The sequence below is a fragment of the Netta rufina genome (assembly GCF_964035555.1).
Source record: "Netta rufina genome assembly, chromosome: 1".
Lineage (NCBI taxonomy): Eukaryota > Metazoa > Chordata > Aves > Anseriformes > Anatidae > Netta > Netta rufina.
Window position 1 is genome coordinate 26306777 of NC_140123.1, and position 18146 is coordinate 26324922.

General features: G+C 35.7%; 1 protein-coding gene across 1 annotated transcript in view; it reads right to left on the reverse strand.

The window, feature by feature from the left end:
- TRPC4 (transient receptor potential cation channel subfamily C member 4) overlaps positions 1–18146 on the reverse strand; it is a gene marked incomplete at both ends in the record, with an annotated part of 99669 nt that overhangs the window by 52296 nt on the left and 29227 nt on the right. The window contains one exon of the mRNA XM_084296704.1: positions 17144–17662. Within this exon, the coding sequence (XP_084152830.1) occupies positions 17144–17662 (519 nt within the window). The remainder of the gene's footprint in view (positions 1–17143; positions 17663–18146) is intronic.

Below are 18146 nucleotides of genomic sequence, written 5' to 3' on the forward strand. Positions count from 1 at the left end.
GAGATGGTGGTTTTCATCAGTTCATTATCTTTGCAATTCACCATTCTTCCCATTTTTGCGTTATGTGAGTTCAGAACCACAGTTCTTTACAACCAGCATGTGCAGCTTATGTGATTATAACACAGAATATGAAACTTGGGAAGGGTTACAAGAAGTATAATTGCTCCAAAATTTCCTTTATGCTTATGAGCAAACTGTGGTTCAAGAAAATGTCATTCTTTTGTGAACAGACCTAAGAAATACTTACTTCCCCATAATGAGAAGATATCTAAAATAGCTGTTAATGAAATTCTATGTATCAGGAATCTGTCAGACTTGAGAAATAATGACAGCCCTTTGGTAGTCTTTTTATCCCTTTGAAGCCTTGTTATTTGTAGCTAGCCATTGCAGTCTGGTACCTCAATGAAACATTGCTCACTGTTCTTGTACAGAAAGATGTCAGAACACTACTGTCTTCTTTCATGGTAAAGACCCAGAACAAAGGAAGGAACCAATAAGGGTGTACTTGATTTTTACATATGCATGACTTTTAGGGATGTTCAGGCTATATTTACACCAACATATCAAACAGTGACTGAGTTTGAGCAATGGATCCCAGTCATTCACTCTACCTATTGGTCTGTTTTCAGTTTTGACCACTCCAGATGGCTTTATGCCAGTTGCCATCTGCAACTGCCCTTAGTGTCACTTGGTCTCAGGGCTAAACTATGGTCTTCTTTCATTTAGCATTATAGACAAAGCCTCAGATACCACTTAGGTAAACAATATTTTACTGAACTGCACGGTGCATTTCTACATTAGACTGACATTTCTAAAGTTTTGAAGATGTTTTTTTTTTGCCCAACTTCCACAGATATTCTTATGGAGATGGAGCAGAACTCATTCACTTATATTTTTAGGTAAAGAGGTATATTTTATTTAAAAATATGGGAAAAAATTACCATTTGCCAAAAGCTAGAAGCGGAGGAGACATATTGTGTATATGCACTGATATAAGCAAATGCTGTGCTATGGTCCCAGTGGGTCTGAGGGCACATTCTTCCTTAAGAAATCATGGACAATTTGTTCATTGGCAGAGAAATACACTCCATAGGCTGTTGACATTGCATGACATGCATGCCCCAGCTTCTACTCCAGCATGTCAGAAAGGATATGTTTGTAAGAAACAGCTGCTCTTTAATCCATGTGAAATACATATCACTGGTGCTCTGAAGGAATATTATCTGTTGCTTCTTTTTCACTCTCCTATTGTGTTAAGCAGATGCAATCTGATCATATGCATGAAGTCACGATTCCCTAATCTAAAATTTAATTAAAGAACAAGACATATGTTATAATTAAGAATAAAGGAAATTATTGTAGAGTAAAAGATAAGGGAATAAGGAGGAAAAAAAAATCAAGCAAAACCACAAAAATGTTGGAGCTTTTATGTGACGTGTGATTTAAATTTAGACTGTGCATGCCCTTCATATCTCCTCCACTTAAGCATAATATGCAGGTGCTAACAAAATCAGCCAGATGGACTTCTGTCTTGACCCACAGGCAGGCTGGGTGATGTCTTCTGAGCTAGTATCTTGCTTCTTATTTATTCTATCTCTTTATTCTTCTCCACAGTATCCACCCAGCAGTTGTAAATGCCTAATGCTAATAGCATCAAATATGGTAATCAGAGAAATAAAGCTTCTTTCCTACCAACCAGCCGTCTCAAATTTACTCCCTAAATACCACCTCGCTGAGCCTCCTGTTAGGTCAAACCCCAGCAGATGCTGTAATGCTTCTGTTTCCAGCTTCTATCACTACACTTCAATGAAAGGAAGAGAGGATGTCAGCCAAAACAATCCATACTTGGAAACTAAACTATAATGTTAACTAAATTACATCTTAACCGACAGGGAAAAAGCAACAGCTCTCAAGTTTTAACTGTAAGCTTCTTTAGTGCTTAATTTCAGAACTTCAAAGACAAGCCTTTTTTTTATTATTATTATTATTTATTTTTTCTGTGTATGGGTGATTTAAAAAAATCTCAACAAGGGATCTGAGACACAAAACCTTTAATTGTTCAACCTTGATGGATTGCAAGGGCAAAAACTCACCTCCTATTTTGAAGAGAAGACTGGATGGCAGATATATCTCACTCCTGTTTTGGGGAAATTTTTTATTTATTTATTTATTTATTTATTCTTTTCTGCACCCTCTGGACCTGTTCCAGAACCCAGCTTTTCCATGGAAATTCAGGGAAGACAAAAGCTAAAGGACCCACAGCTGAGAGAGCAATTGTATGGGCAGAATATTTGTATTGGTAGTGTTACAACTATGGTCAATTTACATTAATTGCAAAGAAATTGAGGCAGAAATCCAAGGAAATTTGCTGCCTTATTTTCTCTTTGAAAATTACAAGATAATGATTTTCACCTAAGAATTTTGTATTTTGAGGTAGTATCACAATAATTGTTCAACATTTGATAGAGGAAGAGTAATATACATTTGCTAAAAAACCCATTCTTTTCCTTTTTTTTTGTTTTGTTTTGTTTTGTTTTGTTTTGTTACTAATTTTAGTTCCAATACTGTGTGTTCCACTCCTGGGGAAAAAAAAAAAAATCTGTGAACGAACACTTCCATATTCTCTCCTCTGATATGATAAATCATTTTGTACTGATCTACCCTTTTTCTTCCTTAATCATACAAAAAATTGTATTGCTTGGTTATTTCAGATGCATTAAAATATATGTAAAGTTAAATATCCCTGGAGCACTGATACTATATTAATAACAACAACAATGTTCTTTCTGTACTCTTAAAAGGTGCTAAGAATGAAGAAGATATAAAAATGCTCCTCTCTTTATGATTTCAGCTGAAATGTCAGGACATATACTGGTAAATACATGTAAGAAAGACTCACATGACCAGAATTCTTAATGTCACAGAAGGAGAGAGAGGTAAGTATCTGTCATCCCCTGTACAATTGATGACAGGTTCACAGAGACTTCCAAGCACACTGGCCTCAATGTATATGACTCCTTGATTTCTGTCATTGTATCATAGGATAATTCAGTTTGGAAGGGACCTCAGGAGGTCTTTTTTCCAACCTCCTGCTCAATCCATGGTCACCTATCAAACTGGGTTGCTCAGGGCTTTATCCAGTTGAATCTTGAAAACCTCCAAGGATGGAGACAGACTCTCTGCAAAACTTCTTCCACTGCCTGACTGTCTTCATGGTAAATCTTTTTTCTGTATATCTGGACTGAATTTTTCTTCTGGAAAATGATATCAATTGTTTATTGTCTTTCCACTGTGCACCCCTGTGAAAAGCTTGGCTTCGTATATTCAATGACCTTTCTGTAGTCATTGGCAGGTCATGTTGGCTCACCTTTAGCTGTCCCTGCTCCAGGTTGAACCAACCCTGTTCCCTCAGTCCCTCCTCACAGGGGAAGTAATTCAGCCTCCCCACAGTCTCAGTAGTCCTCCTCTGGACTATCTCATGTTTATTGATGTCACTTTTGCATCCACAGCTGGATGCAGTATTCACATGTGGTCCAAGGAGTGTTATTTAAAGGGGGACAAGCCAAGCACTTGCCTAAATATACTGGCTATATTCCTGTTACTACAGCCCATGTTATTATTAACCTTCTTTGCTACTGGCCTGTGCTTGGCTGGAGGTGCTCACACCTCCAGCTTTTTTTTTTTTCTGCAAAGCTACCAATTAGTCAATCCCAAAGCCTGTGTCATTGTAGGAGCTTCTTCCTTCCCAGGTCCAGGACTTGGCATTTGTTCTTGTTGAATTTTATTAGGCCTGTCAGCCTCTTACTCCAGCCTCGCAACCATGTCCTTGAGGATATCAACTGGTCTCTCTAACTTGGTGTCACCTGCAAAGATTTCAAGACTGGACTCCTTTATCACCTTCACTTCTCTGCTACATCTGTTGAATAAGCAAAGGGCTGGTACAGATCCTTGCAGCACTGAAGTTTTTATTCATCTTCAGGTAAAGTATGGCTCATTAAACACAAACTTCTGACTTTGACCATCCAACCAGTTTTTTACCTATCTTATTGTACTATCTGGTCTGTAACATCCTAATTCCTAAATTGGACACAACAATATAGCAAGAAATGGTGTTGAAAGTCTTGTTAACGTCAAGATAAAGGAAATCTCTTTGGCCACAAATCTAGTTAGTATCCAAGCTGTATATATGTATATTCTGATTGCAAAAGTCTCAATGGAATGTTTAATTTCAAAAGCAAGCCATCTTCAAATCTATACATGTATAATTGTAAGTATTCGCTAGGTTTTGTTTAACTGTCATTTTTACACAATAATTTGCAATGATTATACCTGGAAAGATCTGTCACTGAAAATAAAAATTCTCTCCCTCCCAGATCAATTCTGCCAAGGTTTAGTACAGAGCAAAGAACAATTTTTCACAGCCAGGCTAGGAAGACCTAGCCTTAAGTTACTTTAATGGAAATGACAATGGTTTCTCTTCATTCAAGTGTAATTATTCTACTTACCTTTAATGTGATTTGACTAATGTATTTGTATTGAGAAATAAATTCAATTAAAAAGTGAAAGAAAAGTTGGTTGTCTTTGTTTTTGTTTTTGTTTCATTACATATAAAAGCTTTTTATTTCAAGATTTTGACTTTGGTTTTGAATAAGCTCACTATTGATTTCCGGCTTTGGAAATAATGATGAAAAGATGGCTTGATACGAGAGGAGTCTTGCAGGCTGCCATACTTCTAACAGCCATTACTCCCTGCAAACTTTCCATCTAATCTTGAAAATCAAGTAAAATTCCCTCAAACCATAACTCTGGAATGCAGCTTTACATGATGTTTATTTCTCTACATGAAATCCAAAGTCATCATTCAATCTCTGTATATTGGTGGGAGCTCCCAAGCACTTGATTTCGGTGGGAGGAAAATGATACCTGTATGACCAGTATAAGTCCTATAAAGCTATTTTCCATGGAGCTTTGTCAGCTCCTCTGTAAGGTAGATACATGGGTTATGGTAGTTAAAGGAAAGCTATATTTCATCGAAAAGTGAAGAGCAGGTTCAAATATGGACAGCAGTTCAGTGAACACAGTCTTGCATGTTTCTATTAAATTTGCTGACTCTTAATCTGTACATAGCCAGAAACATAACATTGTTTAGGAAAGGTTGATCTGAGACTATGTTTAATCACTTTGTTAAACGAAACACAACCTGTCCAGACTGTATGAATGATACCTTCTCCCTAAAGCAGTACAAACATTTAACATGTTCTGTCTTTACACTCCGAAGAACTCTAAAATGAGGTCTAAGTCCATGCTTAAACACATGACAGTGTATAAACAATGTAGACGAGTCTCTGTGGGAAACTCAATTTTGTCTCTGAACTTTCTGGTTAATACAGACCCAGAAGGGAAGTTGTATCTTGGACTTCCAAAGAGATTCCAGTGAATAGACACGCCAGGTTCATCTATCCCACTTTAAGGAGCTTTCAGTTCTCAGAAGGAGAACTGAGGAGTTAAGGAGTTCTCAGAATAGAATATTAAGACTTTCACAAAATTAGCTTAAGGCTACTTACCTTCCAGAAATTTTGTTCTATCCTTCTTAAATAATTTTACCTTCTCTTTACCCTGTATAACACATCTAGTTATCTCATGCCTCCTCTGCAATCAGTGGAAGAACCGTAGGTGGTGCCAAAAATAATTTTGTTCTTAGACAGTCTGAGTTGCTATCTGGAGATGTCTGTCTCTTCCCATCAAATATGAAAAGACCCTAGGCTAAGATGCTGACAGGTACCTTACTTAAATACCTGGTTATGTGGAAGGACTCACAGCACCAACCAACACACTACAAAAATGGCTATTTCTGGTTTCAATATGCATGCCATAAAAAGGGAAAAAAAAAAAAAAAAAAAAGAGTCCAAGCCTTGAACTACTTTTATTAATAACGTGTCAAACCTTTTTTACCTTCTGTTACATTTTCAGCTTAGCTTAATGTCAAATGCTGCATAACTGAGTCATGTCTTTTTGTGAACCCTAACAGGGCTGCTAATGAAACCTTTAAGGTTAGCTATTTAAAACAACCTCTAATTTAAATGAATACATTACCCTGCTAATTAAATATTATTATCTTTTCTTCACAGCAGGCAGTGTAAAACATTTCCTTTTTCTCTTCATCCAGCTTAAAAAATAATGAGCCAGATCTTGTACTTGAGCAACAGAGCATAGGTGCATTATCTTCACTGTGGACCTTCAGAAATTTCTGTGTTGAAGGTCTGCAGTGGTCTTTTCTCTTCTATAGATGCTAAGGATCTGTATGCTACTTTTTTTTTTTTTTTTTTAAACATTATTCAGGAATGAAGCACAGTCAGAGAAAAAATAAAAGTGTATGATATGATAAAGAATATACTATTCAGTTCAGCTCTGTTCAGCTCTGGTTTCATTTCTCCTCATATACATTCACCTACTCACCTTTGGCTTTCCCCTGTTCTTCAAAATTTTCTGCAAAATACTTCCTTATCAAGTTCTTACTTATTTGCAAGTGCTAACTAACACCAAGCCTATTGCCTCTGGCAAAAGAGTTTTCACTTTCTTAAAATCTTTCCTCAAAACATCTTATCTTATTGAGAAGGTCTTAATTCTTTCATGTGTTGTACCATTTGATGTGCCCAAACGTATCCAAGACATCTGCATAAGACACATACCTGATATAGGAAAACTGGGTTATCATAAAAAAACAAAACAAAACAAAACAGTGTTAATCTGTTGAGCCCCTGACACACCTTCTAGTAGTGAGTGTAAAAGACTGGATGAGTCTGCAATCTCAGCTATTTGTTCTGGGTTTGCTAAGCATTTACGTAGGCAGAAAGAAAATCAAACCCAAAGCGCTTACATATCAGATAAACAAACTACTTTTTGAGTATGTTTGCAGAGCACAACTTGCAGCAGATAACTTTCTAAATTGTCTATTTCCATTACTGTGAAGCCAAATGTACTGTAAAAAGGAAAAGAACATTGAAAAAAAAAAATGTTTTCAGTTGTCTCCCCTGTTTATTCTGGTTCAATACACTTTTGCACTGGTTTTAAGTTGTATCAGTCCGATAATCTAGCACTATATAAAGTGAAACTACCAGGAAATCTGAAGCAACAGAGAAAAAAAAAAAAAGAAAGGCAGTTATGTTTTATATTAATTAATGATAGCAATAAAATAAAACATTTCTTTAAGCAACAAAGCTATCAAGCTTTTCACAATCTTCTATTAACAACTCAGATGTTTTTTCCCAATTCTTCCTTCAGTCCCCAAATCAGTACTTAGCAGATATTGATGCATTGTTTTCCAGACAACTGAAGCTGCAAATAACATCAGCAATTTATTTCTTCTGGTGTTTTGCCTTCAAAAGGCATAATCTTTTTTTTTTCTTTTTTTTTTTTTCTTTTTTCTTTTTTTTTTCCAAGTTTTAAAAGTAAGTTAAAAATATTTAAGGTAAAGAAGTGAATGAGAATGTATTTTCAGAAGCAAAGAAAAATGTTCTTGTCTCAAAAACACATTCTCTTAGGCTGGTTGGTCAACTTTAAAATGTCCATAAAATATCAGTAAAGCATAAGAAATTGCAGTTCCGCAACAGGCCTAAGCAGGATCTTTATCAAGTAACACAAAGGCAGAAGCTGAGTCAGTGAGTTCCATGGGCTGGCCTAAATGTACCCTCTTTATGCTGAGGTAGGTTGGATTCAGCAGAAAAGAAGAATTACGTGATTTGTTTTGCCATCGTCATGGATACATTATACATAACAGAAGTAAAATAAAAATCTTATGAAATAAAGAAAGCGATTCCTGTTATATTACGCCCTTCACCACGAGGAGCTGCAATCACACTTGTACCGTATTTATTGCTTTCAATGTGTTACAATAGCACATACAGGACATAAGATCTGCTCAGTGGGACTGACATGGAAATTGATCTTGAAGCTCTGAGGCTCTGATCTCTGGATTGGCTATGTCCCAAAGCCCACGTTGCTATCTGATCTGAAGCACCCTTGTCTGTTTCACCAGTCAAGACTGAGACAATCATAGAATTACAGAATCATAATATAGTCGAAGTCGAAGAAATTCACAGGAATCTTCGAGTTCAACTGCTGGCTCCACACAGGACCACACAAAAACCAGGCCATGTGTCTGAGAACATTGTCCAAATGACTCTTGAACTCCGTAAGGCTTGGTACTGTGACTATTTCCCTGTGGAGCCTGTCCCAGTGCCCGACCACCATCTTTTGGTGAAGAATGTTTTCCTAACACCCACCTTGACCCTGCTCTGTTCCAGTGCTATGCCATTCCCTTCCCTTGGGTCCTGTCGCTGTCCCCAGGGAGCAGAGCTCAGCACCTGCCCCTCCTCTCCCCTAATGAGGGAGCTGCAGGCCGCCATAAGGCCTCCCCTCAGCCTGCTCTGCTCTGGACTGAACAGACCAACTGATTTCAGCTGTTTACATCTCCCCATCTAGACCATTCACCCATCTTCATACCCCTCCTTTGGACAGTCTCTAATAGTTTTATTTCTTCCTTCTATTTTGGTACCTCAAGCTGTACAAAGTACTGAAGGTGAGGCCACACCAGTGCAGACAGCCCTAAGACAGAATAAATTGTGGCACTTTCCATGGTTATTGCACCCTCAAGGAGCAGTCCTTTAAACAGAGAAGGGAGTTCAAGTCCCTTCTCAGGAACCCTTTTCAGATACATCTATGAATATGGCACCAGGCAAGTCAACATACAAACATTTCAATGACTGCATCAATATCCAGAAGGAACAGACAGCAACTGAAGTGATCATTCCACTGAACTCATAAGTGACTAGGGATTTTACATACTTACAAAGACAGACAAAAGCTGAAGATACCTATATTATATTTGTGAATCTGATGTGCAATCATCTTTCCAAAGTAACCTGCAAGCTGGTGTTAGAGGAAGGACTAAAATCCTGTCTGATCTACTTAGCCATACTGTCTCTTGTGTAACTTGGCCTTAGAAACAAAAGAACTTTCCTTTATGATCCATGTGTCTTTTCAAGTATTTCTGGTCTCAGGAATTCTGTTTGATCTATTCAGTCTCAAGATGGAGTCACTAAATTAGGGAAAACAAGATTCAACAGAAATGCCTGACTATGCCATGGATCTGAGACACTGTTTTCCTGATGGTCAGCCTAGGGGATAATTGTCTATAAGCCACGAAGACTGGCAATTTAGCCTTTCTTGTGATACCCCCACTGGTCATCAGAATTTATGAAGTGTTGGGCTAGAAGGAAATGGGTAGAAGATCCACTCTTGGACCGTGCCAGTGGAGATAGTCTAAGGATGATCTAGTGAAGAGGGAATGAGATGGGGAGGAATGTCATTCTATTTTATTTTTTTTATTTATTTTTTATTTTTTTATTTTTTTTTCAGAAGAAAGCCAAGCATCTCTGTCAGGATTACTTGTTAATAGTTTTGTATGAACATTTTATTTTCAGTATGAAAAAATAGAATTTCAAATGCCACCAGTCAAACTTGAGATCTACATGGCTTTCACAAACCTTCGTCCTTGTTTGTCAAGCCAGTGCCATACTCAGCACCTCTCCATCATTTTTTCTACCTGGAGCTATAAAGTTTAGAAGGACTTATTTTCTACCAAAAAAAAAACCAAAAAAAACCCTGACCTCTCCTTAGACATGAGTGCACTAACTTTGTTATTATTATTATTATTATTTTATTTTATTTTATTTATTTATTTATTTATTTATTTATTTTTAACGGGGATCAGAAGGGAAGAGAGAAATCTCTGTGGAAACTTGGTGGAGCAAAGGGAAGCTATATGAAAAGAATGAGCAGACAGGCAAGCTTGCTTTGCTTGTCTTTTATTTTATTTTTTATTTTTTGGTCAATAAACCTTAATGGAGGGAGACCTGCCAGGGGAAAATATCTCACCACAACAGTGTGCAGAAGTTTCAGCCAGCTAACTGGTCAAATGTGTCTTGGTTAAGCAGTCATAGGTCAATTGCTCCTAGCACAGACATGGAAAGGTTAGATCTTGGACAGGAGGAGAGAAAGCTTTCTGTGAGAAAAACATAAAAGATATATGAGAGAAGAAGAGTTGCTTAAGAGCATTGTAGGAGCTAGGAAACAAAACAAAACAAAACAAAACAAAAGATACTAAGAGCTAAGAGCTGAAATAACATAAATTATTTGAAGCTTTTAGACTTTGCCAAAATCACCTGTAGAGAAGAACGGGCTGAAACATAGCTGTTGGTGCAGCTACAGTAGCATGTGTGGGGAGCACAAAGGAATAGCTGCACTAGGGAGGAGGCGGCAGTGTCAGGAAGGACTGAAGGTGACTGTGGGAGGATTAGAGGCAGCCAGCAGAAACAAATTCCTCCACAGCTCATGCTGGGGTTCATCCCTCAGCAAAACTAATGAATCTGAACTGTAGCTCCTGCAGGGGATGGTGGAAGAACAGCAAAACCACAAGCTAGTACATGAAGGGAGAAAAGAGAGCTGTAAAATTCCTATAGGTATAGGTCTACATTCCCGATGAAATAACTGCGTGCTACCTTATTTATCCACTATGTGAAAGATTTTTTGTCTCTCATATTTTGCTTCTTAAGCCAAAGCTTTATGGCTTTAAATACAAAAAAAAAAAAAAAAAAAAAAAGTTCCTGGGGCTAAATATATCCAAGGTATCTAGGGAAGCTTGTTGGTGCATTAGTAGTGACTCCTTCAAACCATGTGCGAACTTCTGTTGCTTGCAGTCATATTCTAATAGAAAAACTGTGCATTGCTAGTTAGGGATATTCAATACTGTTTGTTCCTGCTTAAGGCAGACATCACAGCAGCATTTCTTTGAAGGATAATGCAAAAAAGGAACTGAAATGAGAGACTGACACTGTACTTAATTAACAGCAAGTCTCCTCCTTCTTGAGTTAATTATTTCTGCCAAGAGTTCAAAATAAAAAGATGCTGGTGTCAGTTCATGAATAGTTTAAGTAGAACTGGGATGAGATGACTGGAACTTGTGTGCAGCATATAGCATTCAAAGGTTATTGATGCCTTCTGAGACATCATTAAAAAGTTAGTGCTGAGATTCATTTCCCCTTACGTGGGCTCTGAGCCTTCAGAATCTAAAATCTCTATTACCACAGGGTAGAAATTGCAGTTGTTGCAATCAGGTGTGTAACTTGCATGCATATTTTCAATGTCTACTGATTGAAGTCTCCTGTTTCCTTACCCAGCTGAGAGCAGAAAGAGATGTCTTCAGAGTTAACTTAGATGTCTTATCTTGAGAAGATGGGATCTCCCTGAATGCATACACCTCTCTTTTGACTGTATATGGAATTTGCTCACATACTTTATGATTGCTTCACAATGCATTTAAAATGTAGGAAAAATTACATACCCATGTGAAACAGATGTGCTCCCACCCTGTAATTAATTTTTATTTTATTTTTTTTTCCAGCAGCAATAACTGCAGCTTCCACTGGGACACCTATACTACATTAAGTTCTGAGGTAATAGATAACCAAATAGAATAAAACTTCAAGTATATATAGTAGATAAACTACTTTCATATTTTCTGCTATATAACAGTTTGTGGAGTCTATATCTGTAAACACAGAGACATTTACGTTATCTACAAAGCAAACATATGACCTGCTTAAGAATACCTGGCTCTTGCCTGGCAAAATGTTTACCAAACTTTTTGAATACTATGAATGCGAATCTGCAGAAATAAGTCTTTTGAAGACATGATCCTAAACCTACATACATCACTCTTCTCAGTTACAAGATTCATAGACTAAACGCATCTTCCTTTGGCATTAAAAACGTCCAAATATTATCAGAGTCATATTTGTGTGTGTTTGTGTGTGTGGTTTTTCTGTATTTTTACATGGAATTTCTTACTGAACCTTTCCAGTCTTTTGATGAATATTCATGTAGTTACAGTGACTGGCTAACACAGGTCTCCTGTCTTTCCATTTATCTTTCAGATTAATTGTTTTTAAATATAAGGTAGTTCTTAGATGTGTCTCCAAATTCATTTCTCCTCACATACTCAATAATTCAGGCTTTTGCATCTCAAAGAATTTTAAACAGAAACACATTATAATGGCCACTAAAATTACTCAAAATCAACCTGTGGTTCGAAAGGAAAATTAACTCAGACTTTTAAACTGTATCACTGCTAGAGGAGCTGTATGGAAATTTCCAGTGTTTTCAGACATATATTTTATTACATGTTAGCTAACATTTCCAAAAGAATGACAGTTTAAACACTAGAACATATTACTTAGAACATGATAATTTTTTATTCTAGTACTTTCAAATATACTTCTCCAGCCTTGTTGAAATATTCAATTATAATAAGGAATATTTTTTGCTTATGTAATATTTATATTGTTTTGTACAATAATATGATATGTAGGATATTAGGTATAAACTTTGCTTTGTCAAAAATGGTAAAGTCCAAGTGAAGTAAGAAACAGTAGTGAAACAATGCTTTACTGAAACGAAGTATTTAGACATCAATGTGAAATGACAGATTTTAAGTGATTTGACATGTTTTCATTGAAAATTTCACTGAATTTATGACATTATTGTGAAACATTTTCATTCCAGGGAGGCTTTATTTTACATAGAGAACTGGTGAAAAATGGAAGATGGTATTTTTAAAAGTTTTGTATTGAGAAGAGCATACAGTTTGTATTGTCAGTGACAAAGCTAACTTTTTCGTTATCTTGTATCCTCATTTTCTTAGAAAACAAGAATTGATCCATGAAATATGAATATTATCTTATTGTGTTTAAAATTTAATTAACCAATTAATAATTTAGTGACATAATAATTTAGCGACGTAATAATTTATAATGTATAATAATGTACAGTGATAATGATATAATAATTTAGTATATAATGTAGTATGTTATATAATTAATAATATATATGGATAGATATAAGTTATAATAGAGTGATATATTAATTTGGTAATATAATAATTCAGTGCAAATAAGTGATCAAGGTAGTTTGAAGCTGATTTCCCTGAAATATTTTCCCTGAAATTCTAATTAATAAATTCTGTACATTTTTTAATCTAATTGTCTTTAACCATGCTCTTAAGACCTTGTCCCTCTCTCCCTGTTTCACTGTCTCTGCTAGTTCAGGCTCTGCAAGTACCAATGACTCAGAAATAAGCGTGCTCCTGGGAACTGGGAACTTTCAGAAGACCAACAAGAGACATTTGGAAAAGTTTTAGTAATTAGACAGCTAAATACTCACTGAAAAAAAAATAAAAATGGTTTCAGCTCAAAAAAAAAAATACTGGGAAGAGAAATGAAAATTTATTAACTGTTTTATGTTTTAAATCAAACCTTTGAAAAATAATTCAGGATCAGGAAAAAATGTCTTTCTTAATCTTCAAATATTCTGTTGTTCTTGTTTTTATTTCCTATCCTGTAATGTGATAGATCTGCCTTCACATTGCTTTTGATTTCTCACTCACTCTTCTACCACAGAACTGATGTTTCTCAGTAGAACACAAAATATTTTTTATTAGAAATAAAATATATATTTTTGTATAGAAATCCTAATGGTATCAAAAAGACAAGGTGACTGTACAGTCCCAGGAAAAATGAAATTTGCAAAGGTATTTCTTACTCATTTCTAATGATTTTTTTTTTTTTTCTTCAAAAAACTGTTGCACTAGGAGCCAGAGACAAAGAAGGTGGCTTGGTTTTTTACCTTCTACTTACAGAGGAATAAAAAAAATGGTAACAGTAAAATAAGAATGGGAAAAAAACAAACAAAACAAACAAAAATAAGCTAGTATCTATTTATTTGGAAAGTGTTGGAGAAAAGGTTAATAGGTTAATATTCAAAATTTCATGTTTTCTCTGTGTTGGTAACTGAACGTATAATAAAAAAGCAAAATGAGATAGTACTGCCAGTAATGACAACCACACCCTGCTACCATGTTTGAGTTCATACTACAACTGTTTAAATGACATTGACCAGTTAGTATTGGGCAGGCCAGGCAAGACAGAGATGTAAATTACAAGTATAACTATTCAAATTGCCCTAACAAAAGTTATCGTGAAACCAGAGGATATTGATTCACTCTATTAATCTCCCTGCTCTTTATTTCAGGTATGTGGGAAAATTAGTAAGCATTTTAGTAAACACTTCTTCCCATTTGCGTAGATATATGCGTAACACCTAAACAGAACCGTAGGTAAAACAAGATAATTGAGCAGTGGGAGACAATGTGGTTTTACTGGGATTTCTCTATTACAAATTCCCAATATATGAGACACAACATGTATTTTGCAATCAGTGGCAACAATGACAGTATCTACTCCTTATTATAGACTGTTATTATTCTCTGATATTTAATTGTACTGTTTTACTAAAGTTTTGCAATTTGCTTAAGTCGGAATGACATATGAGTCATATGTGACATATGAGAATAACTTTTGCTTGTGAATCATATACAGAATTGGGGATTTTCCTTCTACGTACTCAAATTAAACAATTATTTCACTCAATGTTTTTATTTGCTTCAGCAAAACAAGAAACTATTTCTCATTGTTCACTGTATGCCTACAATCTAGCACAATGAAAATGTGACAGCCTTTATAAAACCAAACTCTGCCTTAGTTGAGATAATATTATATGGTAGAGAGTTAACAAGTGGTTTGTACCCAATGCAGAGTAGTTGCATGACTTCAGGGAATCTCTCTTATTTGCTGCTAATTGTAGCCCAGGAAATGGTAGGTGTCAGGAATGGGCACTATAAGCATTAGCAGCTTGTTTTTTCTTACAATCAACCACCAACAGTGGTGCAAAATGAACAGAAAAAAAAGTTGTACATTGGGTGTTCTGTCCCTAGTGCTATTCTGTAAAAAAGCTGCAGCTAAGTACAAAAAATATACATGCTGATGGACACTCTGGTTCTGCCACCAAACACTGTGGAGATATTCTGCAGAGTCTTGTCAGACATCATTCTGCAGTGCAAACTTGAAACCGTACATTAATTTCAATGTTATTAATTATTAATAAAAGAAGGTAGTTGGTTTTATCACTGAACTTTTTCTTTGGTAGTACACAGCAGGTTCCCTTTGACATGCCTGCATGAGTTAAGAACTGATACCCCTGAGATGTCTTTTGACAGTGTATGAAAGAGATGTTCACAAACCTGGAGCAAGTGAAAAAGGACTGGAAATGAAGATTAGTACCTTTCACTGATTTTGTTTGTTTATTTGTTTATTCGTTTGTTTTGAGAAGGTCCACAGATAAGGAGTTTAATAAAATCTGATTTTACTTCAGGGAGACTCACAGGGTAATAGTGGTAAATAATTATAGAAATAAAAAATGTAGGTAAAATATAAAAGATCCTCTGATTTGGACTTGTTGCACTATTGTGACTATGTCACTATTGCTTTAATGTTTGCTATTACGCAGAATCAATAAAGTATAATCAACTGTGTTAATGCAATTTAATTAGGCAAGGGAATCAGATGTGACTATAAAAATCATTTCCCCTCAACAGTCTCTATATCAAATTAAGGAAATTCAAGCCTTGTATATATCAAGCATATTTATTCTAGCATTTCAGTGAAAGTAGAATTTCTTAAATTCTACTATGCATTATAATGCATTAACTATGCATTATAATACAGGATTTGCATTTCAAGAAATCCAAATTGTAATTATTGAAAGAAACTGTAGTTTTTTGTTTTTTTTTTTTTTTTTTTTTTTTTTAAGTCTAGTATTGCATCATCTGAAAAGAATTTGCAAAGGCAGAGAACATGTTACCTAAAACATTATACTATCAAATATGAAACAACACAATACATTTATTGAAGGAAAAGATTTTTATTAGAATACTTATCATGAAGCTAGAGACCAATTCAGATATTTTTGTAGTAGAACTTCAGTGGGTCCCTACCTTCACAATACCTTCTTAACATTACTAAATTGTATTTTAAATGGACAAAATAATTGTTACATATCACAGAATCATAGAATCATTAAGGCTGGAAAAGACCTCCAAGATCATCTGGTCCAACCATCACCCTACTACCAAGTCACCCACTAGACCATGTCCCTAGCCACCACGTCCAACCTTTCCTTAAACACCCCCGGAGACAGTAACTCCACCACCTCCCTGGGCAACCCATTCCAATGCCCGACTACTCTTTCTGAGAAGAAATGTCTCCTAATCTCTAACCTAAACCTCCCCTGGTGCAACTTGAGGCCATTCCCTCTAGTTCTATCACCACACATCTGCGAGAAGAGGATGACTCCCAGCTCCCCACACCTTCCTTTCAGTTAGTTGTAGGGAGCAATAGTTATTGTTCCTGCAAGCTTTTCTCATGTACCTAAAATATTAATGCATTTACTAATATATTTTGCAGAACAGAGATTTAATGGGGATAAACTGGTTCAACAGAACACAGAATTTTCTTAAGCACTTACCATACTTAATATGAAAAAGTAATATTTGTTTATTTGTTAAAGTTTTTATTCTTGCCTATACATTTCCACATTTCTTTTTATCTTGGATGTGCAGGTTCCAAACAAGATGACAACATACATTCTGATGTGATTTCTAGCAGAGATCAAGTGAAGTTTTGGAAATCTCAGGAGAATTATTTTCCTAACCCATATTTCTGTCTTGATTCTTTTGTTTCTGCATGCATGTAAAAACTTCAATATTTTTAAAAGAAATGCAGGCATCCTCCAATTCCAGCTGAATATCCGTATCAACAAACCAAATTCATGAATTTTTAACTGTTATGAAAAACAGTGCTCAGGTATCTCTATTTTGGATTTTATGGAAGAAAAAAAAAAAGATCTGAAGCACAGCTTCAGTAGCACAGCTACTGGAGACAGTGTCTATTCAGGTGTAAAAGGAAAATAAAAGTTTATTTGGATCTGTGCTATAACAAAGCATTTCAGATTCTGATACTATTAAACCATAAAAAGTTACTCAAATTAATCTAATTAAAAAAAAAATAAGAAATCTGTAGAAGAAGAGAAAAAAATAAGCAGCAATTTGTCTCATTTAAAAGGATGTATTTCAAGCTATTATCTATCACATTACTATTACTAAATATGCTTAAATATTCTTCATCACACTCACCTCTTTTTGACGGTACTTAATTGCCAGTTTCAATCTTGCAAGATCATTGCCACTTTGTTCTTCTATCAAGCTATTATCATCTCTGTAATTAAGAATAATTTCCAATTCCCTGGAACTCCGTGTCTGATCCAGAAGATCTTTTGCAAATTGCTTGCACTGCCGTGACAGTTCCTCATATTCTGACTTAAATTCATTTTCAACTTTACTCAGTTCCTGCAATTCCCAGCTCAGCTGAAAAGCAGTAAGGAAAGGATCCTCACTGGACAAAGCAATCAAGGATGGGCTTGCCAGAGCCTTGTAGATATTGAGTCTAGATCGAGAATGCCGAAGGCTGTCCACATCTGAACTTGATACGCATTCCACGCAGTTACAGCGGACCTCATGTGGCCTGGGCACAGAGACACCTTTTTGCACAAGGAGCTTTATGATTTCATAATTGTTGGTGTGGGCAGCCAGAATAATGGGTGTGATATCTGGTGTAAATTCTGAAAATTGTTTGTCCAGAAGTATTGGTGGCACCTATAAAAAAGGCAAAAACCATTACAGGCCTCAAAATAGAAAAAGAACTACAGAAAATTATACTATGAATAGTTTACCAGCTTGTACCCTCTCTCATGTATCTCTGCTTCCAACTGGAGTGAAAGAAACAGTTTAAATATAACAATTCAATTAACCAAGATAGCCTCTTTTCAGTTCATAAATTGCAATAAACAGGGTATGATTTTTCATAAAGCCTTTTTGTACGTAAACAGTCCATAGGCAGCAATTCATTAGAGCAAATGATTAGATACACAAGGAAGAGTTAGACACAAATGTTCCTGTCAAGTCTCTTAAGTCCCAGCTGTGAGCAAGATGTAAACACTTCCTGGTCTCTCCCTTGTTAATTTCAATTTTGTAAAGGAAAGAGATTCATGGAGGCATAATTATGATACTCTGAAGGAAGCAGTTAACAGGGGCAGGAAAGCTGGAGTTACAAAATATAAATGGCAAGTAAATGAGAAAG